The sequence below is a fragment of the Bactrocera oleae genome, chromosome 5, assembly GCF_042242935.1.
Source record: "Bactrocera oleae isolate idBacOlea1 chromosome 5, idBacOlea1, whole genome shotgun sequence".
NCBI lineage: Eukaryota > Metazoa > Arthropoda > Insecta > Diptera > Tephritidae > Bactrocera > Bactrocera oleae.
Window position 1 is genome coordinate 42,182,094 of NC_091539.1, and position 25,355 is coordinate 42,207,448.

The window sequence follows — 25,355 nt, forward strand, 5'->3', positions numbered from 1 at the left end:
TTGATGCGAATAAAACTAAGTTGGTATATGACCTTGAACATAATTTAATAAAATACCAAATTTTATTGAAAGCCATTCAAGATTTCGTCGAATATTGAATGTTGAATGCTTTCGTGAATTTATTTTGGGATATTAATTAAAAATTAAAGAAGAATATTTTGTTTTGGCTTTTACATAAATATTTTGACAAAAAAAGTATGACCAAATTTTGGGAGTCAACTACGAATAGATTGAACCGAGTTTTTACAAGAAGATATCTTGAACTCATTACTTTTTCAGAAGCAAAACAAACCGTGGTCACTTTCATAATAAAAGATGTCTCCCTCCGGTTCAGCTCACAATAATTTATTTTAAGAGTGTCAGTTACTAAACATCTAGATATATTAAATGAAACTATCAGTTATAATCATCTAGACCTCTAGACAGTAAGATTGTACCAATTTGATCTCAACAACAACAAAGAAGTTTCAATACTCTCAGTGAAGCAGAATGGAAAAGGTCGGATTAAAATGTCATTTAAGGGTGATCAAATACGTCATTGGAATTAAAAATTAAAGTTTCGTTTTTCAAATCTTTGTTTATTTATTCTTTTCTTTTTTTTTAATCAAAGAAATTTGTCATTTGTATCTTCCGTTTTGGCTTCCACGGAAATCTCTTTTGTTTTTTCCTTCTTTGCAATTGACTCCTTTCGTTTTTTATGCTTATTGGACTGCAGATGTAAATGCCACTGATATTCGCCTATGAAATGCCGTTGACAGATCTCACAGAAGTTGCTGGTCTAAAAGTAAATCAATTACATTGAAAAATATTTTTAATAAAAAAATACTTTTGTAATTTATTTAATATGTACAATTTTCTAAACCGCTGCCAATGCGAATTTGTTTTTCGCGCATCGATTAAAAGTGAATATGCCGATACCATAAACATGTGTTAACAACCACATTTTAATTTCAAAAGCTTTATATTGTAGTGTCAGTTCTAAGGCCATCGAAAAGGTTCTGAATCTTACGATGTTGTTCGGATATCGCAATGTTTTATTCGATAAATAAAACAAAACCCTTTATGATATGGCTGCACAATCTTGTCGTTCGGTATTTAGATTTTTATTCGCAGGTTACCCAACCGACTGATCTCGCTGCTTTTCCGTAACTTTCTAATCTCCTTACCGACTTCCATCACTAACGATATTGAAACTCCTTTTACCAACTAAAAGAGATAGATTCTAAAGTAATATTAAACCAGATTATATAAGATTTATCATAATAAACGATAAAATAATCGACATTATTTTTGACTTTTGTTCTGCTTTACTCCATAATCGCCCATTTTCGTCAAAAAAATACTGAACCGTAATAAAATTCTCAAATCCCTAGTTGGCAACACTTTTTCGAAAGGCCAATGTATAATACTACATTGTCAATTGTACGTCATATTGTTTGCTAGTTTGGCTTTGACTTGGTTGGCTATGACTGGAATAGGTACCATCTTCTCAGAACTTTCTCTTCGGATAAGCTATCTTATAAACAGGCTTCTGAGGGATTCAAACATTCACCAATAATGGGTTAAGAGTTGTCTTGCATGACTCGGGTACTAGTTGTTGTACAGATACTGCTTTATATTAAAAAGCTCTCTAAGGAGACCTAAAGTTAACTCTAACGTCTGTTTCGAATGGACGATAGAAGACAGGGTTTAGATATTCGCTACACAATAAAATGTATGTACTCGTATCTTTCTCAAGAGGTTATGTCTTCTTCGGTTGCTATAAAGCTAAAAAGAGCTATACCATCAAATATACGCCTGACAATTGAATGTCTTATTGTACTATGTGGCAATGATGTACCTATAAATGTGAGTGCAATTCCTTATCTCTGGCAACTTACCTCCTCATTGAGTCCCGCACCCGGATGTTGACGACGCGTCATTGGCTGTATCTCGCACACCTCAGCTCTGCGATAACTTTCGATGACCGTCGCAGCGCGCTTATACACTTCTGCTTGCCACAAGTTAACATCACTCGTATCGAGTTCATACAAATCGGGCACTTGACGGTCCTTACTGGCCAAAAAACGATTATTTATCCACCTGATTTGCTTCTTGGAGTAGCGTTGTGTGACTAGTTTTAGTTCATTCAAACACGCGTTTAGCACCTCGAGGCCCGGGGGCAAAGGTGGACTTGTAGTTGTTGTATCGGAATCTGCCGCTGCCTCCAATTCTAATTCAATTTCTCTATCAATGTCGTGCTGCTTTTGTTGTTTTTGTTTGTGCTTCTGAACTGGTGTTACGTTTATTGAACTCGGCTTTTGTGCTTTGAAGTGCTCTGCATGCAAATGATATAAGTTATTGTACAATAAAAAAATTATAGTCATTCAAATGTGAACATAAAATATAATAAGAGTAAAGAAAGAAAAGGTGTTGGTTTCTTATCGACTCTATTATGCGAGTGTGTGGGAAAATTAGATGTCTTAGATTTTGGAATTGCAAAGAAATCTGTCTAAAAGTAGACTCAAATTGGTAATTTTTTTGTTGAAGATGTATGTAGGTACAGATAGACATAAAAATTCTATATTTGTGAGTGTCTACATGGTAAATAACTGAGATCTAAACATAAAATGGTAAAAGTTTGTTTAAAAAGAACATTTAAGTTATGTCACTTATTTCACTTCCCCCCTAATGAAACATCAAACCTAAGATAACAATAATTATATGAAAACGATTCTCAAATATCTATGAAAGGAACTATTTTCCGGCCTGTTGGGCAAAGGAAAGAAGGAGCAGATTAGCTAAACTTTAGTAATTACCGATAAATAATCTATGTTTTATGCCTTGAGAATGTCTAAGTGAGAGAAAGTCCACGACCAAACTACTGCGCCAAAAACTACTCTGAAAAGAACCCAACCTCCGTGTATCTTACTTTCCCAGTTTATAAGATTCCGAAAAGTAGGTGCTATTTGCCATTTCCTCATACCTCATAAGTTAGGCAAAATACTACAATGTTTCTTCGTGCTATGTCCATGTTGATTTTGCTTCGGTAAAATAGTACTGACTAATAGTCCTAGTAGTAGGAATTTAGTTATACGTATCGAAAGTAAAACACCGAAATAATGTGGAAGATTGAAACTAGAGTTGATTAAGAGTTTGGTACTATTAATCTGCACATTGAGCTTCATACGACAAATGCTTTTAAGGCAACTTCTCAAGTTCCAACTTACATTTTCATAGATATAAGAGCACAGTAGAAGATAACAGGAACTTACTCAGAAAGGTTTTGATCTTATATTTCAGAAATGAACTTGAAGTCTAACGAATTACACACTGTTCATTCACTGGTAGTTCACTACATTTCTTAGAGTCGGCAAAACAATTTCGTTCCTTGACCGGTAAGATCTGAAGATGTTTAAAACTAACTCCTAACTTATCCGGTTGACAAAACTTTCTCATAACAGTTTCCATATTAGAAATTCACTCAGCCGGAATGCGACTTTATGAATAACATTGGCTGTCAGAGGAGTAGCAATCTTGTTTTTATTACATAAGACATCTTGAGATGATTCAACGCCGATTTGTACAAAAAAAAATGGTAGTATATGCCGAATATGAAAATACTCTTCCACCATGATAATGCTTCGGATTACACCATCACCGTCGACACATCCAAATTGATAGAACAAAGCTACTTCTACCCAATTGCCGTATTCCCCATATCGCCGGACAGAAATTTCAGTGATATGAAGTGGTTATTACCATTATGGACTCCTGCTTTGCATCAGGATTAAAGAAGTTATAGAATCGCTGGGCCAAGTGTATCGAAATAAAAAGGACCTATGTTGATAAATAAATTTCGATTTTTTCAAACATTTCGGTTTTTATTCGTAGACTAAGTACTTATTGATATGATCTCTTTCAAACATATTAAAAACCTAGGTTCAAATAACTTTAAGTTACTACGCTATGATGGTTCTTGTTCATACTTGATCAATTTAAGAAAATCCTCCATATATCTTAAAATTAACAAATAATTTTTTTCAGTGTCAACACTGAACCGAATCAAAAATGCCAAAAATTAAGTGGCATTAAGTAGTAGGGAAAAAAGAACGAGATTATTGTATACAATTACCTTCCGTTGGCATTTTATACGCATTCAAGCGTAAGTACTCTTCAATTTTCTGATCATTTGCCGCATTAAACTGCTCCAAGTAGGGTATAAATTCTTTGAAGCCTATTGTTTGAAGTACGCCACGGGTGTACGCTGCGGAATTGTCGGTTTGGCTGAAGCATAGAGAACATAATGAGTACATATGTACTTGCTAATAAAATAAATGTACAAATGTAAATAAAAAATTGTATAACAAAACATAGAACTACGTACATATTTATAACAAAAAAGCTAGCCAAACTTCTTCGACACTTTGTAGGAAAGTTATGCAGAGATTATCGAAAGATTAAAATGATTAATGGTTTTTCGGCGCTTATTTGCTGTGCTCAGTTGATATATACTTGTATGTCTATATGTACATATGTATGTATATGGTATGTCTACAAGTGATATAATATAAAGCGTCTACCAATAGGGATGACGGCCACGTTTGTTTACGGATTTGTGTAAAATTGTATCAGTGTGTTCAGTAAGGTTTGCCACTTCATCACGTCGCGTTTCATTTTATTACAACGCTTGAAAATTGTCACAAATTCCAGTTTATCGAAAAATCAAGAGTCAAGTTCTCGTGTGGTTCAGGAAACGAAATTGCTTCCCCAAAAACTGACCGATTGGGGTACGACGGCATTATTGGGCCTTTTTTTTCGAAATGACTTAGAAAATACCTTTACCATCGATAGCGGGCGTTATAACACGATTTTAATGGGTTGTGATATGCGAACAGAGCCGTGGTGGCCATTTAGCTGACATCTTGTTCAAATCATAAATTGCATAAAATTATCTGCATAACAAAAAAAACAGAACTCATTTTGATCAAATTTTGTGTTTTATTTAATTTTAACATCACGTCGTTCTTGTTGGTAGACCTTTTATACAAATACATATGAGAGAGATGTATGTAGGTAGATATGCGAGATATGTATATATAATTATCTTTCCTAATCAAGCGCAAAAGTGGACTCTAAGCTATACACATATAGTATATTTAGATATCTCCGGGTTTTATACATCTGTATTCTATTCTATAGCGTTTGTTTACCTTTTATCACCTTTGTGTTCGTTGTGAAATGCACGTATCTCAGCCAAGAGACCCTGTTCGAGCATAGCGTCGACTCGCTTGTCCAAACGTGCGTTGAGTACATCCTGAATGGGAGAGCGAGAGTGAGTTTTTTTATACTTACAATTTAATTGATAATGTGGTAAAATGAAAATTATATTGAGTGACTTATTAAAATTAATATTATAGGCCGTGCCTGCCAACCATGATAAGTAACCGAAACTACGTATGTAACAATTATATGCTTATTTGTTAACACCATGATCTAAATTATAACACCATATTAGCTGTAATTACCAACATTACAACTTCCTGTAGATCATTAGCTCTAAATGCCAGTGCTTTCAGCATTAAGCTTGTGGTATTTTGAAAAATGTATCTATTGGGTATTGATTTTGGCAGGCGTGTCTGCCAAGTAAACTTTTAAATACCACTTGAAAACTTCAGCAATTAATGAGCACTGATCGATAACTGATATACATTAACATAAATAAACTTCCACCGAAATTTCCTAAAGCCCCTTTTTGGAGCACAATTGCTTTGAGCACAGTAATTGATGTATGTATGTGGGCGGCTCGATATTAAGTTAATATGTTATAGTTCGTTTTGTTTTAAATTTTTTTTATACAAGACCAAAAAATATGATGTTTCTTAGGCAATACAGTTTCTATCCGATAACAAAATCTGCGTAAGGTTAAAAAGCAGTCGCCGATATCATTCTACTAATTAAGGATGATCAATTGCACCAAAACCCCAGTCGTCAAGCTCATATCAATCATCGTATGGTCTTTGTTGTAATGTAAGAATACGAAATAGGATAGAGACCAAGAATATCACCAGCAATGTCTTAAACGAAACGAGCTCTGAGAGGAATTGGGAACATAGCTTTCAACTTGCCTAACTAGTTGTAGTCTCCAACTTTTTAGTGTGAAGGATATGAGTACTGTGTACGCTAGGAAATGGAGAACTCGGTGCTTCCATATACAACAGACCGTCGGAAATGAATGGAATGTTGTAGGCATTTGTAAGAGAAACAACAGTTTTACTCTAAATATAACAAAATAGGGGGGCATTCACCATTGCCGGAATGTGAGCTCAGATAGAAAACATTTTCCCTCTGCCAGGGCTGGCTTTTAATTTTTAAAGTATTCCTATATACATATGTATATGATAAGCTTGATTTAAGTCCGCAGCCGTAAAATCTATGTAGACATATTATTATATTGTATTTACATACATTTCATTACTTAGAGATGTTAAATACCGGGCATCGGCCTTATCAGCAAACTATCCAAAATTGCTCTGTATCTGTTCTTATTGTGATTTAAAATACTTTTAAAGTGGAATGTTTTTGGTGCCGATATGATTATCAAACGTTTAAACGTTTTGTCAGAACCACGATAAAAGTACGCAGTACCGCCATTAGAAAACACGGCGGCTTGTTGGAAACAAAAGCATCCAGATCAGTTGCCTTTACTTTTGCCAGAATGGCATGGATTCATACACAGGCAAGTATTGTCAATTCAGCAATATTAGATTAAACCGTGCAGATCTTATAAATTTTTAGATACAATAAAATAGAATTATTGATAAATGAAATTGATGGCCACTCTTTTACTGAGCTTCAATGATTAACCGAAATTCTCTTTATTTTTTTTGTATAAATTTTTTTTTTGTCGAACTAACCTCGTATAAACATAAGCATAAGTATATTTTAATATATTCTATATATACATGCCAGTTGCGGCGCATACCCTGCAGAGATATAAAAAATCTTCAACATTACCGATGAATTACGAAACACGGGTAGCTAATTAGTTTTCTACAAATATTTATATTAATTATAATTATAAAAATTGGCTGGAAGAAATAGTATAGTGTATGATTTTACCAAAAATTATATCAACATACGTAAATACATATTTATTCGAGTATATATATACGAAATATGTACATATATACAAATTATTATTATGTCTCTTCAGGAGCTTTTCAATAAAAATCAAAATCGAAACATCGTCTACTTGCTCGAGTTTTCGGCTAATAAACTAACATTTCGCAGTTAATCTTAAACTTCGGTTGTTTCAACTAAATATATGTATATTAATAAAAAAAAACTTGACTGCCGGGACCTTTACAGTACTTTTTAGAAGACAGAAATGGAATGTAAATAAATGCACCATGGCATTGTTGTTAGAAGCAATATATATTGATTTCAAGAACATAATTTGTTTATCAGCGTAGAACGAAATATTGTACGTATTGGAAAATAGAGTATTAAAATGAGTTTCAATTAAGAACTTTTTTATTTAATTTTATTGAAGTTCATAATAGCGATTCTTGAGGTTCTTAACTAAACTACCTTCTAATGAACACAGTCTTTTAGTACTATGACTTTTTCGCTGTTACGAAGTCATATAAACACATTTAAAGAAATCATACAACAATCGTCAAACTTTTAAGGAGTCATTCTATATTAATTCTTTCGAAATTCCCCGCTTGTTGAAAAAAGTTAATTGTTTATTTTCAAATGAAGTAAACACCAATTCCTATGGGGTTCCACACATGAAGGCCTATTAGAACTCGTAGCTGGGACAAAAAAATTGACTTTGTCAATAACATAAATTAGAATAGTATTTTTTAAACAAAATTTTTATATGTTTATATATGGTATGTATACAATAATACCTATTATTCAATAACATTAGAGAGCTATTCTGAGTGCTTAGAAGAGAATATTTGCTGCATGGGGTATTATAGTTTCGGTGCAACCATGTTAACGTTTTTTCTTGTTTTAGTTTAAAACCGCCCGTTTATTACCCAGAGCAGTTAAGCAAATCGGCGTTAAGCATACTACGAAAGTGACGATATTTTGTTAGGTAACACAATTTCGTTGCAATTAAATAACTATACTAACGTAGCGTGCTAACCAGGTTTCACATAAAAAAAAATCTGTAAATTTTCGGCAGTCGTAAAATTGGCTTCTGCGAGAAGATATCTACTTCATAGCGCAAAAATTTATTAACTGATGAGTTCAACCCACGGTGACAGCCTGAGTGTAAATATCTCTTAAATCTGCCTTCATTTAAGTGTACGGTATATTAAGCATATTTAGGTACTATGAAGTGCGTAGCTTGGTCAACGATTATAGATAACATGTTATATCACCAGTAAATACATACACATTTGACCTACTTTTTCTATTTAAAATCCCAGCAATCGTTTTTTTATACTCTCGCAACCTGTTGCTACAGAGTATAAATTTTTTTTTCACCTAACGGTTGTTTGTATCACCTATAACTAATCGAGTTAGATATAGGGTTGGTTATATATATATAAATGATTAGGATGAAGAGACGAGTTGAAATCCGGGTGACTGTCTGTCCCTCCGTCCGTGCAAGCTCTAACTTGAGTAAAAATTGAGATATCTTTATGAAACTTGGTAGACATGTTTCTTGGTACCGTGAGACGGTTGGTATTGCAGATGGGCGTAATCGGACCACTGCCACGCCCACAAAACGCCATTAATCAAAAACAAATAAATTGCCATAACTAAGCTCCGCAATAAGATACAAGATTGTTAGTTAGTACACAGGATCACATTAGGGAGGGGCATCTGCAGTGGGTGGTACCGCCCCTAATAGGTTTAATGTGCATATCTCCTAAACCGCTAATGCTATAATAACAAAATTCACTGGAAGCAAATGTTTTTAGAACCTCTATTGACGGTGTGAAAATGGGTGAAATCGAGTGACTTGCCCGCCCACTCCCATATAACGGTACTGTTAAAAAATACTAAAAGCGGGATAAATCAAGCACTAAACACGCCAGAGAAATTAAATTATATCTCTGGGATGGTATGAGATGACTTTATAGGAACCGCGTTCAAAATTTTACAGTGGGCGTGGCACAGCCCACTTTTAGTTGAAAACCCATATCTTGAGATCTGCTTAACCGATTTCAACCAACTTCGGTGCATAACGTTCCCTTCATATTTCTATGTTATATTGCGAAAATGGGCTAAATCGGACTACAACCACGCCTATTTCCCATATAACACCATTTTCAATTCCACCTGATTCTTTCACTTTCCACTATGCATATCAAGCAACAATGATTATATCGGGGTAAAACTTTGAGTGAATAATACGTTTAAAGTATGCCACCTTGTGACCAAAAATTGTCTAAATCGAACCAAAACTGTTCAAGCCCCTAAGTACTAAATATGTGGGCCCCAGGGCCTATAGTTGACCTTCTACCGAAAATATCAGCCAATCCACAAAGAAATCTCAAACGAGTATACCATTTGACTTTGCGAGAGTATAAAATGTTCGGTTACATCCGAACTTAGCCCTTCCTTACTTATTTTTTAGTATATTTGTTTAAGTTAACTACTCGTATAATAAAAAGAAAAGATAGATATGTATGCATTAACAAACAAAAAATAATAATAATAATAAATAAACAAAAAAAAAAGAGGTTTAATAAATTGTTCGTCAATTCTGTTGGTCATTGGCATCAAAGTTCTTGCCATTTTTATTTTATTTTTAGTTTTTTATTTTTTATTTTGGTTTTTTTTGGTTGATATTAAGTTGATAAGGGCCCAAGTGCTTGGAAGGCTTTTGTTTACAACTTGACAACCGAGCAATGCCATCACCTTTGCATTTGTTGAATTCCTTGCCGCTGCTAATGCTAATGAAAGCTTGCCATCAAGCCGCCAACAAATATCTTATCAGTTTGTTCTAATTTTCGTATCTAAATTTAAAATCAAGCATGTGCCGTACATTTCTCCATGTACGCCACCAACTCACCAGCCACAATTAGATTCGATTGAATTTTTCACTACATACGCAAGGTATCTCAAGCATACATATGTAAATAAATACTTATTTATTGCATTTTATGAATGTTTTTATCTGCGTTAGCATGGCTGTAAATATGTCTCATAGTTTGTGTTAAATATAATAAAACCATTGATTTCTTTCTTATTTACTTTTTTTCAACTTTTCTTATACAAAGTAAATAGAGAAAGCCAATTATTTTTATCACACTTCTCTCAGATTGCGTGCGTATTTTTTATGAATTACAATGATCTATAAGTATTTATAGGGAGCGATCATTACAGCTTAAACACTGAGTGAGAATAGTTGGACTAGCCGTCTTCGATTCGCACTGCTCTACACGCATGTTTGAACTGCTTTTCTTCTGCAAACAGCAACAAAAACTATGCAGCTCATTTCACTACAGCGGAGCATATGGATACCTCATTAAAGGGGTGCAACCTCTTCCGATTCTTGGCATCTTTCTTAGATTTATGCCAGTACCACTAGCTCGTTCTTACTAAAAGGCGTCTTCGATTCGCCACTTCTAACATATACATGCTTTGGGTTGTCATTAAAGTGGCACAACGTGTTTCTGTTCTAGGCGTTTTTTTGAAATGGATACCAATTTATGAGATTTATACCAACTGTTTGTTCGATTCTCTACTCTTTAAGGTTTGGCCGATCAAAAACAATGTCTTTTATGTATCACTAAGGTTCGTGCAGATATTTGTGAACTTTTTCAATCAATAAGTAATATAGTGATTTTGAATTTCTTAGATAAGTTTACAACCATTTTAAAGCACTTTGGCTTGTTTAAACTCCAGAAACATTCTAGTAGAAAACAAACATTGTAACTCCCCACTTAGGTCCAAACACCCCACTACAACATATTACTCGAATTATTTTTGAGAGTGTACAGCAATAATGGGGAATATTATCGTTCTTTTTTAGTTTAAGTTTACCAAAATTTTTTTTTTGTACCTGCTGTTGAAGTAACCCCCGCCGATATTCAGAGCGAAGATGTGATTTGTTTAGAAATTAAAACTTTGATGTTTTAAATGGTTTATAACAAGATGGCTTGACAGTTTTATTAAAGTTCAACCAGTTCGGCTAAAATTGTGCACCTTCAGTCTGTTAGAGAACGCTATTTACTCTTATATCTCTCTTCCTCTGTTTAAAGGTGTTTAAAGTGTGCACTTGGCTTATGAATAAATTTAAGGTAGGGATGGTTTGCATAAGAAGTGGACAATGCACCGACCAGGTTAAGTCCCATATCCCAGGAATTACTCCACCAATTTGGCTCATCACATAACCATGATGATTCTAATGTCACATTGTGAAAATGGGCGAAATCGAACTAAAACCACGCTTACAACCCATACAATACAATTTCCATCTGATTCTTTCACTTTCCAGTATACAAATCAAGCAGCAATGGTGGTATTGAATAAAAGTTAGCAAAACTAGTACATTTAAATATCGTCTCACATCAAAAAATAATCGAACCATAATTTTAAAGCACGCTAATACCAAAAATGTGGATGGCACCGTCTGTGGCTAACTTTTTTTCTGAAAATATCGTTTATTTTGTGGGATACATTAATGAAATTCAAAGAGCATCTTTTCCTGATAATAAGTTGCACTTGTGTCAAAAATAATAAAAATCGGACCAAAGCTTCTTCTAACCCCCATAAACCTAATATTGGTCAAGTAAAAAGTTCGTTCTTTTTTTTTCTAAGAGATGGCGTTATTGTCCATAGTACGAGTATTATATGATGCGACACTCATGTCAAATTATACGGCGCTGAAAACGTGTTTATTCGCGCCAAAAGTTTTTCGATTGATTGACTCAGTACGCTGTGAGCGCTCGTCAAAGATGGACGATCAAGGCGAAAAAGCAGCCAAAGCGGATGAAAACATTAATTTAGTTTATGGGCCCGATACTGTAAACGAACGTGTAGCACAAAATTGGTTTGCTAGGTTCCGTTCCGGTAATTTCGATGTCAAAGATGCACCACGCGTCGGGAGGCCGGTCGTCGAAAATTGCGATAAAATCATGGAAATATTAGTTCAAACAGACCGTCACGTGAGCACTTATTTAATGACTGAAGAACTAAAGATAAGCCAGAAAACCGTTTGGAACCATTTGCATAACCTTGGATTCAAAAAGAAGCTCGATGTTTGGGTGCCACACGAACTAACGCAAAAAAACATGATGGACCGAATTTCCATCTGCAAATCGCTACTGAATCGCAACAAAATCGACCCGTTTCTGAAGCGGATTGTGACTGGCGATGAAAAATGGGTCACTTACGAGAACATCGAGCGCAAACGGTCGTGGACAAAGCTCGGGGATGCGGCCCAGACGGTGGCCAAGATCGGATGGACAGCCAGGAAGGTTTTGCTGTGTGTTTGGTGGGATTGGCAAGAAATCATCTACTACAAGCTGCTCCCCTATGACCAAACGCTCAATTCGGCCTTCTACTGCCAACAACTGCTTGAAGGCAGCACTCAACCAGAAAAGGCCACCTTTGATCAACAGAGGCCGAATTGTGTTCCATCAGGACAACGATAGGCCACACACGTCTTTGGTGACACGCCAGAAGCTCCGGGAGCTCGGATGGCAGGTCCTAACGCACCGACCTTATAGTCCGGACCTGGCACCAAGTGATTACCATCTTTTCCTACCCATGGCGAACGCGATTAATGGTGAGAAGTTGGCCTCAAAAGAGGCCTGTGAAAATTGGCTCTCCGAGTTTTTGCCAGTAGGGACGCAGCCTTCTACGAGAGGGGTATAATGAAGATGGCATCTCGTTGGCAACAAGTTTACGAACAAAAAAACGCATATTTGACTAAAATTGGACAAAAGTACTTAAAGTTATCATCTTTTGAAAAATTAATAAAAAACCGAAAGTTAACGCTTTTTTTTGTTCAATATGAAGTTCTGCTCCACCTGAAAGGATTTTCCTGGATTTGAACGTTCCAGCTACTGAAAGTATAGAATGTTCAGTTACACTCCAATTTAGCCCTTTCTTACTTGTTTGTTATGTTATTGTCTTTATATTACTTAAATTTATTGCTTATCACTCGAAGAAACAAAAAGAAAAAACATTTTAATTTATTTTCCATTGCTGAATCATCACTTTAGGCATAACAGGGCTGCAATCACGCATGCATATATATACAAGTATATATGTATGTAAGTTTACATATACCATATGTAGCTCAAGTTAGCGGTTTTTCTTATTATTTCCACTGAATCGTCTCAATTATTTATTGATATGAAAATTAAAATTCCGCGACATTCTGCGCTGCAGTGACCTAAAGTAAGTTGTTTTTGTTATTTATTTTTATTTTTGTTGTTTTTTTCTTTAACTGTAATGCAACTGCACAACCAGTTTAATTGTTAAGCCGAAGTTAATGCACTTAGAGAAAAACTTACAAATGTCCAGCAATAAATGTGTGTGATCATATTTATGTGTATATGTATGTATTTATATATAAATATATGTATGTATGTATGTGTGTGTGTTTGCAACCAGATATGTCTGTGTGCATTCCTCGACATTCACTACACCTAATGATGGCGACGCATTACAATGAAATACGCGATTGCGTCAAATGTGAAATTAGCATGCAGATGCGGTAACCAGCCGGCACGCTAAATTCACCAAACAAGCTGCAACAATAACAAAAACACATCGATAGTTGTAACAAGAAGTCGAAGACGTTCTTTGACTTCTTTGTCGCTTTGGCGATATCGAGTTGGCTTGAACAGTGGTTTACGACTCATTTGGCTTTTGGCCAAAATGACTCCGAGTAGGCGCTTTTACGATGCCAGAACAAACAATTTCGCTGAGCGACGACGCACATACACACATACAAACACACGCAAATGTAAACCCAATGCGCCCAACAGCTGGAAGTGAAAGATTGGCATAGGAACAAGTGAACGGTAGATTGCGTGCGGCCAGCGGGGCGCGTTAGAATGCGAGTCGTAATTGAAGAAGAATGTCGAATGGATAGGAATGTAAAGTGAAAGGAGTTTTACAGGTTCTTTTCCATCGTGAGCTCAAAGAATCGGCTTTAAAGCTTTAACTTTGTATGGGTGTATGCGTGACACAACACGATTGCAGCGATAAAATGTAAAGAGGGAGGGTACAGCGGTAGAGCGGTGCGGTGGCGGAGGGAAATGAAGAATTATAATCGCATAAGGGGTTAACCGATAATCCGGTAGAGACGCAAGGAAGATTTGAATACCATAAATTTGCGTAAAAAATTGCGAAAAGAATTGGCAAAGAACGTTGGTGGCATCTTAAAGACGTGAGGCCAACAAAATGTACGGACGTGTGAAGTGACTTATGTACACAGATGTGTGCCGCTAAGCTGCAAATGTTGTTGTTATGCGTAAAATGCACTGATTATTGTAGATTTGTGAGTGTGCGTGTATGAAGAGGTGGAAATTCGCCGTAACTGACATACATAGCACTCGTATATGCTTGCTCGTATATATAACTATACATATAAAACTCTGTAAAGCAACACAATGTCAGCAACATGTAAAATGTATTTAAATACTTAACATTATATATAATACATACATACATATATAGGGTATATAATAAATATCTAAGAATGCTAAGTGTAATTTTTTTAATTGTTGAAACCTGAGCAAAAGGTTCAGTACTACAGAGACATTTTATTTTTCGTTGTTAAATAAGAAGATCAAAGACAAATTAAAATATGTATATAGAGCTCGCTTATTTCTCTTCCAACATGAGATCAGTATTACAGCCAATGCATCATGGCATTACCTAAACCTGAAAAAGCGCTTTCTGTAAAGCAGATTTTACTGAATTTTTGTAATACAAATGAAGAAAATAACCTGTACATACGAGGTTTGTTCAAAAAGTATCGCAAATTTTGAATTTTCGCATGGCTACGTGTATTTGATTTTCGATCGTTTTGTTGCGTTATATATCCCTTACTTGCTCACAAGGTCGGCCATTTTGAAGATTTAGTTAATTTTTGACAGCTGTTTTGCTTGGTCGTGTTTTGGTTCGTCTTCGAATTTTGCTTATTCTAAAAAAAATGGATCAAACAATTTTTATAAAATTTTGTGTGAAAAATAAATTTATGGTAAAAGTGCGGACGCATTCCGAATGTTGATTGTGGCATATGTTGAATCTACCTTGGACAAAGGCAACGTTTATCGGTGGTACAAAATATTCTCAGAGGGTCGAGAAGATGAACGACAAAGAGCGTGCCGGACACTCGAGCACGTGAACAATAGACGAAAACATTAATGAAGTAAAAATTGTCTCTCCTATTTTTATTATTTCCTATCAAAAATTAATAAGTAATATTGTACCTTTGTCTCTACTAGGCACGGCCCACCAATCACTGTATGCTCTCGTACAAGATATATACGGTAGTGTCTCGCTTTGGCCAAAAAACGGTAAATACCTAATAAATAACAAAGCATACATTTAAATGCTGCAGAAAATTCCAAAAAATTATTACATAGTTGAAAAGAACAAGTCCGACCGATGTATTAATCATCCTAAGTGACTTTGAAATATTATATATCTTGAGTGAACAATTCCATATTTCGTTAGAGCTTTTATCTTCTAGTAACGAACAGTAAAAGAACCATAGGATTTTTCAACAGGTTTCTGAATATCAAGTATTTAAACTTTGCTTCTGATTTCATAAAATCAAAGTTCATTAAGGAAATGTATTTAATACAATTAAGTTACAATTTTTAAATGTTCACTGTTTAATTTAATTTCACCTTTGAGTTCATTCAAGCAAAAATTATACAGATGGATAAAGATGAAATGCATAAATTTCGATAATTTAAAGGTGGTGGAATAAGCATTCGAAATAGAAACGGCTTAGACAAAAATGCATTTCATGGTATATACTCGTATATATATACATATATTGTATATATGAGTGACAAAACGTACGCTAGAGATTGGAAAAAAATTAAAATTAAAACGGCAGCTATTGAAAATTTTAAATAGATGTATCAGCTGATGTGGGCATCGGTTGCAGCGCTTGTTCCCGCAGTTGGTTTGTGTGTTGCATCAGGCTGACACTGCACCATCAGCAATCAGCTGTTGTCTGCCTATCCCCGAAGAAACTTAAAACGAACAGGAATTTTTCAGAATTGTCTCTTTTCTAATTATTTTTGGTTCTCAACTCCTGACATTTTATTTATCCGCTTTGTTTATTTCTTTATCATAAATCGAAAGACTTGTGCAGGAGTATGCAAGCGCCGTTAGCTTACTACAAAATATCGAGAAAATTAGAACTAATGCTATTTTGGTGATGGAAAATTTGACTAAAATTAAAAAAAAAATCAAGAAAATGGGAGAACAATACAACAACATGGTTTGCTACATGTCGCATTAAATTTATAATTGTGAAGAAGCGTCAGCTCAACACTTCAACGAACATAAATAGAATGTTGTAAAGGTGACAAAAGTGTCTCCTTCCACACACAACGATAGCGTCTATGGTATATAAAAGATAGACAGTTGCAAGCAAAATGCAACATCACATAGTGTCTTCCGGCGGCGCACACTTTTTAATGGAGGGTGCTGATTAAGTCTTTATTTCATACGCTTGCTTAATTACTTTATTATTGTACGTTTATACAATATGTTTTGAATTATTTCCAGATAGTGGCTATAATCATTATGCCGACTTCCAACTTACATGTCAAGACTATCTTCTCCAAGTAATTGAAAAATTAAAAAGTATAATTTTTTGTCATATTTCATGTTTGTTTTGCAAAGACAAAAAAATTTTAAACAAGAAAAAACGTTCACCTCGGTTTACCGGCACTATAATATCCTTCAGAAATACTAAATATTCCTTACAGAAACTTGATTTTGATCGGTTAATTTATATGGGAGCTGTATGCTCTTATGATCCGATCTGAACAATTTCTTCGGAGATTGCAGCGTTGCTTTGGCTAATACCCCATGCCAAATTTGTTAAATATATCTTGTCAAATGCAAACGTTTTCTATACAATAACTTAATTCCGATCGTTTAGTTTGTATGGCAGCTATTTGCTAAAGAGCTTCGATATCGGCGGTTCTAATAAATGAGCAGCTTCTTTGGGAATAAAGAACGTCTGCAAAATTTCAGTTCGATATCTCAAAAACTAAGGGGCTAGTTTGCGTATATTCAAACAGACAGACGGACCTAGCTAAATCGACTGAGTTCATCATGCTGATCATACATATATTATAGGGTCTCCGACTTTTCCTTTGGGGTGTTACAAACTTCGTGGCTAATATACCCTATTCAGTTTACATATATAAGTTTTATGAAGTAGAAACTAGAGTATATTGCAGATAACAGTATTACCTTCTTACAAATAAGTTTTTGGCTTTGTTCTTATTACAAACCATACATAGTATCGGATGTATTGAAAAATCTTATTACAAATCTATGTAATTTAAGTAGCATATATTCATACATTAGGAAATATAAAAAAATGAAATATAACGAAATGAAATGAAAATGAAACTAAAATATCAGACAATTACTTAATTTTTGGCAAATATACGTTATTGGTGTTTTCTTGCCTTTCTTCTGTTAATTAGTATTTTATTAGCAAAATATTATAGTTCTCATACTTATACTACATACTTATTTTCAGACCTTTTTTTTTTGTAATCATGATGTATATTCTGATTTTAACGTGACGTCACTAAAATTAAATCAAGCAGCTTTGAAGGGGAGAGCTATACTTTAACGACGAGGGGCCATTTGTCAATCTTACATAGTAGGATAATGCCTTACAATCACTCGGTAACTTGAATCACTAATTAGGCGTAACTACTTTGCTCCCAATATTAAATTTTCGTAAGCACTAATCAGAAACAATGGCTCTTATACAAGTCCTTATCCTTAATCGTTTAATATCAGGAAGAATCAGAGAATGAACAGATAAACTATCTAGCTATATTAGTGCTATACGTGTTGTCCTGAACTTGTCCTAATGTTACAGTTTGAGATTATAATCGCGTAAGCTATTACGATCAAATCTGAACGTTAAGTTGTTTTCTACAAAAGTTAACCAATAACCGAAATTCTAAATATTGGCAAATAACGACCCACTTAAAGTCGCAATGCATTAAATATGTTCTTCTTAGAATTGAATTCATCTGTCATAATGCAACTTACTATTAAAACGTGCAATATGAGCCAATTGTGAAAAGTTTTGGCATTATTTTATTTAATTAATTTTGCTAACATTATGGAAGGCAATTCAAACCCCTAAAAATACCCTTTTTGACTACGCCCCTTACATAATACCAACAATGGAAATTTAAGTGACATTCCCATAGCCAGAAGGTGAATGAAATATGCTAAGCATTTGCTTGTGGACGATTTAGAGCAAGCACACCGGCGTCCAGACGAACAACTGACACATCATTCAACAGCAATGTTATATCTGCAGCCGGTACAAAGGCGCATACATCTGAGATTTGTCAACCCAATTGCTATTTTAAAACATTTATTGCACATATTTTTGTTTCCCACTTTCGAAATAATCGCCACATTTGTGGAAGCAGTAGTGACTGCAAAATAGTTTTTAGTCAAAACAGTGGGAAAATACAGTTTTTAGTTTTCATGGATCTGCCATGTTTTTATGATACCATGGAATTGTTTGAGTTCATTATTATTTTTGGTTATATTTAATTGCAGTAGAATGGATTAAAACCCACAATTAATTAAATTTTTCTACGTACCTGTTTACAACGCAGCCAAAACAATATAGTATGAGGATAACGTAGTGGACCACCCAGCCGATTGCCGCCTGGTTGTTGCCGTTGCGCCTGTAACTTAACTGTTAGGGTCTGCCCGGTTTGCTGATATACTTCTATGGCGCTAAAGAGAGAAAAGGAAGATGACAAATGTCAAAAGAAAAGCTTGTGGTGCTTGTCTGTCTTTGGAAAATATTTTATATTTATGGGACACACCTAGTGTGAAATTAGTTTTTCTTAAAAGTTGCTGCAGTGTTAACTGGAAGACAAATGATCCGATCATCATGAAATTTTTTTCTGCCTGTTCTTCATATAATTCTCATACAATGAACTATCGATCCGATCATCATGAAATTTTTTTCTGCCTGTTCTTTATATAATTCTCATACAATGAACTATCGGTTTTTGATCTGATCAAAAATCGAATTTTGGCAGGCCCAAAACGACCAAAATTTGTGGTAAAATTCAACTTTTTTTTAAAAACGCCGCCATTTTGTCAATTTTTGATTCTTGTTTGTTTTGATCGTAGATCATTGTACAGAGAATATCTTCTAGTTTAACGGGTTTTTAGGTTTTATCCACTGAGAAGGCCAGAATCACTGCAGAGGTGCCTTTTTTTAGCGCGGTCAGAGATCTCGTATAGTTCAAAAATTATTTAACTCTTTTTGTTAAAAAATTTCACTTGTATTCTTGAAACATGTATGAATACATTTTGAAAATTTCAAACAACTCACAGTAGGTGTGCCCCTTAAAGAAAATTAAAGTCAATTGCTTTCATTGAAATATATATGTATATTAAAATCTAACCTTTACTGTTAAAATAACCTGATTGAAGGATTCTCTCTATGTCCTTGATCTCCTCAATATATTTACTACAAGGTAACTTGAGTTTTGGGAAGAAGAAAATATTACAGGGTATTAAATCTACAAGCAACTCTTGGAACCGATATGGTTATTTAAAAAAATGAGCAAAAAACTGTATTGAATCAATCAATTGGGGATGTTTAAAGCCTTTCTTATCTTTTCAATAGTATCACGATTTTTGAGCGCAATTTCCCCATCTTTTTGAACACCTTATACGAGAAGCATATTTTGTTGCAAATAGAGATGGCGATTAATTCTGAACTACGGAATAAAATCTATAATATATTGTCAGAAACATAAACCACCAAGATGCATCTAAAGAAATCAGATACTAACTAGAACTAGATCATGTCTAATGGAATAACGCGAATACTCCATCTCTGAACGTTTTATATATGTTAAGATGCCAACCTGAAGCTTACTTCATCATAATTTGATACCTTGGACTGCTATCTAAAAGCGAAGAAATGCTAATTTTCAATGGCAGATTTAACAGACAAATTTTTATATTTTGACTATATCTGTATATATTTCGCCTTAATATTGTAGTTTTATTGTTTGCACCATAGTGTGCTGTCAAATTTTACAAATTAACATAGTTTACACCTTAAAAAAGTTTCAAAATCATTGGCGGTTCAAAATCATCTTCAATCACTGTGTATTTTGTCAAAATCAACACATGTAAATCAACAGATGCTTGAAATCTCTTGACAAGTTGTTAAATGGTCTGAATGCCAGCGGAAACATTTGTTGTCGGCACCTGTCAATCACAACTAGGCCTATTTACATTTTACTTAGAAAGTGTAAATACATATTTATCATATGAAACGCAAAAAAGTCGCAAAACACACTTTAATATTTAATTTTCTGAAATTGTTCTGCTTCTGTTTAAGGGAAACCATTAATGATGGTCACATTTCGTTTTTTATATAATATTATAAAGAATATATATAAAGAAAAATGAAAAATTTGTAAAAAATGGCGATTATTTTCTCACATAGTCCCCTTTTAGCTCCATACACTGGACCATCATTTAACCACCTCATTCGACTTAAATTTCTATCCAGTGAGTAAATTTTTCAAACAAGAAGAAGTCGTACAGAGCCAAATCTGAATAAGTGTGGATAGGGCAGCAGTTTATTTTATCTTTGGTCGTGGCGACAGCGGCGGCGTGAGTCGATGGGTTTTGATGGTGGAGGAACACTTTTCTCTTTCCCAAATGGGACCGTTTCTTCTGCAATTCGATGTCGATACATATGTATTATTGTAGAATATACCTTGTGACCCCAGACAACTATGCTCATCACTTCATCGGCCGTGAGCATTCGCTTCGAAACGACTAATAACCTCTTTCAAATTACGAATTAGCTTTAGAGCTGCGCCTGCTGTACGGAGAGATCAAATGCGGCACTCATCACGACGACAACTTTCTTATGCTCAATATATCATGGAGAAAACAGACTGCTTCAGATAACTCTCGCACTTTATATCGGCGATCTGCCAGTAAGAAGATCGTAACTTTTGTGACGTAATCCTCCTTGGTAGCCGTCTTCTGGTCGTCTGTGTGCTACCACATTGAAACTCATTAAACCAAATCATGATAGTCGTCATTGATGAGGAAGAGTCTTTTTCCAAAAGGAAACCTAAATCCACAACAGATATCGGTATTTTTCTCTTTTTCTAAAATCAAAAGCAAAACTAAGAATCTGATTTACTGAGTTTTTGGTAGTGGCTGTCTGCTGTGGTGCCCACGTGCGGTGTGGCGAACTACTTATTGCACCGTCCTCGTAAGTCTGGCAGTATTATGTATGCTTGCCTTTGCCAATCGCGCCCACTTTAGCTTCAGTTGTTTTTCTTTCAGTGAATTTCCTTTGACTTGGAAAATTTTATAAATATCTGTCGTTACCTATTTTCCGGAAGTCACGTTTCGGTTGTCGCTTTTTTCTGCACGCTTTTCGATTTCTTGCTTTTCTCTTAATAACCGCACACAGGTAAAGTTAATTGTATATATGTATGTCCAGCCCATCATTCATAAGAGTGTATGTGAGTGAGTAGAAATATCAGTAGCGTGTGTTAATTAAATTCCAATAGAAAAGCAACTGTGTCTGCAATTCGATTATTGAAAGAGCATCACAATAGCTCGGTATACATAACTGTATCATATGTAGTTCAAAATCTTGCATTGTTTAAGCATGCATGTGCATATATGTAGTATGTACAATATTTGGTCATATAAGTACCTATGTAAGTCTAAGCAATCACTGCCCTCTGCACGTTCTGAGTCTCCAGCCGCTACAGCGTGAGTCAGAAAGCGAATGCCGATGAGACAGGCCTAAATGTGGGTCAATCGGCCAATTGGTCGTCTGACTGAAGTATATAAAGGTATTCACCTTCATATGCGAGCACTACTCACATAAACTTATGTAAGCAACTATGGAATGATTCCTGTAACGATGTATGGCTATATGTCTGCTCCTAAATACATATGCACCATACTAATAGCTAATTGGCTATTATTTTACTGCACAATCACAACTGGCGCTGTTAAAATGTTGAAACAGCAACGAGTCCATACGGTTATTACGTATTCAACTTCAATATTTTAGCCGCCACTCTTTGTTAACAGTGATTTTTTCTGAACGGTCGGCCTGAAATCGATTGGAGTTGTTGCAATTGCATTTCCGTTTCGAAGTCGTCTTTCCAGTTTTTTCTTTTTCATTTATAATTTTCATCTCGTTTTCGTCTTCTGCTGCACCATTTGTGCACACGGCTATCGATCGTTAAGCCTAGTATTTGTAGACAACGAGCAAGCTTGCGTTTATATTTACTATTTTGTTTCGATACGAGATGCTTCTCAGTTGTAATGTCTTATTTAGCTTCGGTTTTTCAACGAAAAGGCATGACTGAGCTAGAAAATAACTGTGTAAGCGCGTAGGAGACTAAGATAAGCTTATAACGGAAATGTTTGAAGTGGTCTGAATGTGGAAAGTAAAGTAATTGGATAAGCTTACTGACGCTCAGAAATATAATGAAGTCTGTGAAAAGTTCTTTCAAACCACAAACACAAATATATGCTTTTTTAAGATTCAATTGAATTGACAATTTGAATGAAATTTTTTTAGTCTACTTGAAAGACGCTTTCAGCAGCTTAAAAAGTTATTATATTTGTGCAGCTACTAGAGGCAGAATCCAATATTCAATTCTTTCAGAACTAGAATGAAAATCATCAATGGTTTTGAATTGAAATTTGTTTTATATAAGATGTATCCTTGTTGGCCTAAAAGAGACTAGCTTAAACTAGAGAATCTTATTTTTATGTCACATTAAACTAAATACTTCATTAGTACTTTGTTCAGCTGGTCGCTAAGAAGCATGACCAAATTAAACTCGTCAAGCTAATGGTGTTCTCCAAAAAATCTCAACAAAATACTTTTCAGCAAATCGCTAAATTCGAGTTTTCGTATAACGAAACTTTTGATATTCTATAGAAGATATTCCACTTCAGTCGGGTAAAATCGGAGTTTCATTTTCCTGCATTCTATCGCTTCACCAAACAATTTTTTGTTTGATTCTTTCACTGTCAATATTATTTTAAAGTCATTTTTAAATTTGTTTTTATACTAATGGTCATCTTGTTCTCTATTGTTACTTCTCATTTATAGAGTCTTGAATCAGGGTACTAACGCCAAGGTGTCATAAAGGAAGTTGGAATACTAATTTCATTACTCACATATGTGAGTCTTAGCACTGACATCCACGGAATGAAGAAGAACTTTAGTTAAAAAGGTATTTCAAGTTTGTGTGAAATTGTGAAACAAAATAACGGATTCAATTTCTAAAAATAATAAGTTAATTTTAAGCTTTGATTTAAACTGATTGATTTAAAAAAAAAATTTCTAATATATGTAAAAGCTGATCAATTTTGACCAGGACTGGTCCATTTAATATGCGTGCGCAAACCGACTCGATAAACAATTTTTCTTAGATTCGCACGACCTTTTTTAATGTTGTTGTGAAGTTTGATCTTCATATGTCAATTATTGTGTGTGTTGGCAGTTGTTTATTTACGACGCGAAAATTTGTCTGGCGATTTTTTCCATGAAAAAAAGATTGAACAACGAGTCGTGAAGTCATCGAAAACATGTCTCAAGCGAGTCGTCAATCCACCTCTGTTAAATAACAATAGCTTCGAAAAAAATTAAAGACAGTGCTTGAAAATCATCGTGTTGGCATTGACAGACAGACAGAAGATCTCAACAACTGCATCTTTTGCAAAAACGATGTCGAGTAGAGGTCTCAAAACCTGTGTCTTGACCACATAGCTGAGAACCCTACATACATCAAAAGCATCATCATTACTGGTGACGAGACGTGGTTTTGTGAATATGACCTCGAAACTGTCCAACAATCTAGGGAATCGCAATCCAAAAATGGGCCGAACCCGAAAAAAAAATTTTTGTTGGCAAGCTAAAAATATATCTTTTTTGCCAGTCCGAGGAAAATTTCATCAAATGTAAGATGTAAATTTTAGAGGTAAACAATCGCCTAGAGGGATAACTGTCAAAACAGTTTTCTAAGTAAACACATGTGCTCGACATTTAAGTGCGAAATTTTTACTGAATTTCTTTTTCTAAAAATTTTCAATCTAAAAACTAATTGCTAACCAATAAATATTGGCCACTTTATTCATATTGCTCTGCTTAATTTTATATGTAAGTATACAAATGCCATACCCCAAAAAAAATACCCTATATGCATATAATTGAGTAAATTCTGTTAAAAACTCCCAACATTCGTGTGGTCTATTTACAAAAACAATATTTTTAAATCGAATACTGATAGAATTCCGATTCGTAAGTAAATTATAAAATTGCGCTTACAACAACAAAATTGCATTTAATAGCAACAAAATAACTCGAATGCCGATTACTATTGTGGCTACAACAATTTACGAATGCAATTACAGCGCATACACGAACAAATGTCGATGTGTGAGAGTCAATACACGTAATTCCATTGATAGAAATCATTGGAAACCCGCAATTAAATCACAGATTCCTGGCGATTAGCACATATGGGTTCGTAGAAAAATTCACACACATACACACATATTAAACACATAAGTATTCGGGTAATCGCGTATGAACAAAACGAAAATACCGAATATGCATAAAGCTACGAAGGTGTCGCAACAACAATAAGCACTGCTGTCAGCGGCAACAACAATGGATTTGAGTTGTTGTTTTAGCTTCTAAGAGCCGTCACAGTTTGTTGCACATTGCAGTTTGCTGTCAGCAACAGCCGCCAACCAAACAACAGCAAACCAATAGCAACAACAATGATAGAGGTATACAGTCAATGCCAGCATTGATGCAAGAAAATTGAATTTCATTCATAAAATGTGATTTTTGTTTTTGTCGCGTGCAGCACATTCGTAAACAAAAGCAAAACAAAAAAAAAAAGATAATAAATTAACCGGACGAATGGCTAGATAAATGTTGTCTATCGACTATCAGACTGCTATGCATGTGCTATACCTATATATAGTATGTACATATGTGTGTACGTTTCATTTGTGTTGCGGTTATGTGTAAACTGTATATTTAAAATGACATTCTAACGTCAACCCCCACGTCAAGCGTTTTTATTCTACATCTTTGAACCCTG

At 34.7% G+C, this 25,355-nt stretch overlaps 1 protein-coding gene across 2 annotated transcripts in view; it reads right to left on the reverse strand.

Moving 5' to 3' along the window:
• Window positions 1–557: 557 nt before the first annotated feature.
• The window catches only part of LOC106627894 (tRNA dimethylallyltransferase), a 112,667-nt gene continuing 87,869 nt past the window's right edge, over window positions 558–25,355 (reverse strand). The window contains exons 5-9 of one of the 2 annotated variants that reach the window (XM_070109694.1): window positions 18,810–18,948; window positions 5,193–5,296; window positions 4,115–4,266; window positions 1,881–2,317; window positions 558–778 (exon numbers count right to left, since the gene is read on the reverse strand). In XM_070109694.1, coding sequence (XP_069965795.1) covers window positions 605–778; window positions 1,881–2,317; window positions 4,115–4,266; window positions 5,193–5,296; window positions 18,810–18,948 — 1,006 coding nt within the window. In that variant the 3' untranslated portion in view covers window positions 558–604. Of the gene's footprint in view, window positions 779–856; window positions 1,207–1,880; window positions 2,318–4,114; window positions 4,267–5,192; window positions 5,297–18,809; window positions 18,949–25,355 lie in introns of those variants that run through there. The other variant, XM_070109695.1, reaches the window with a different exon arrangement.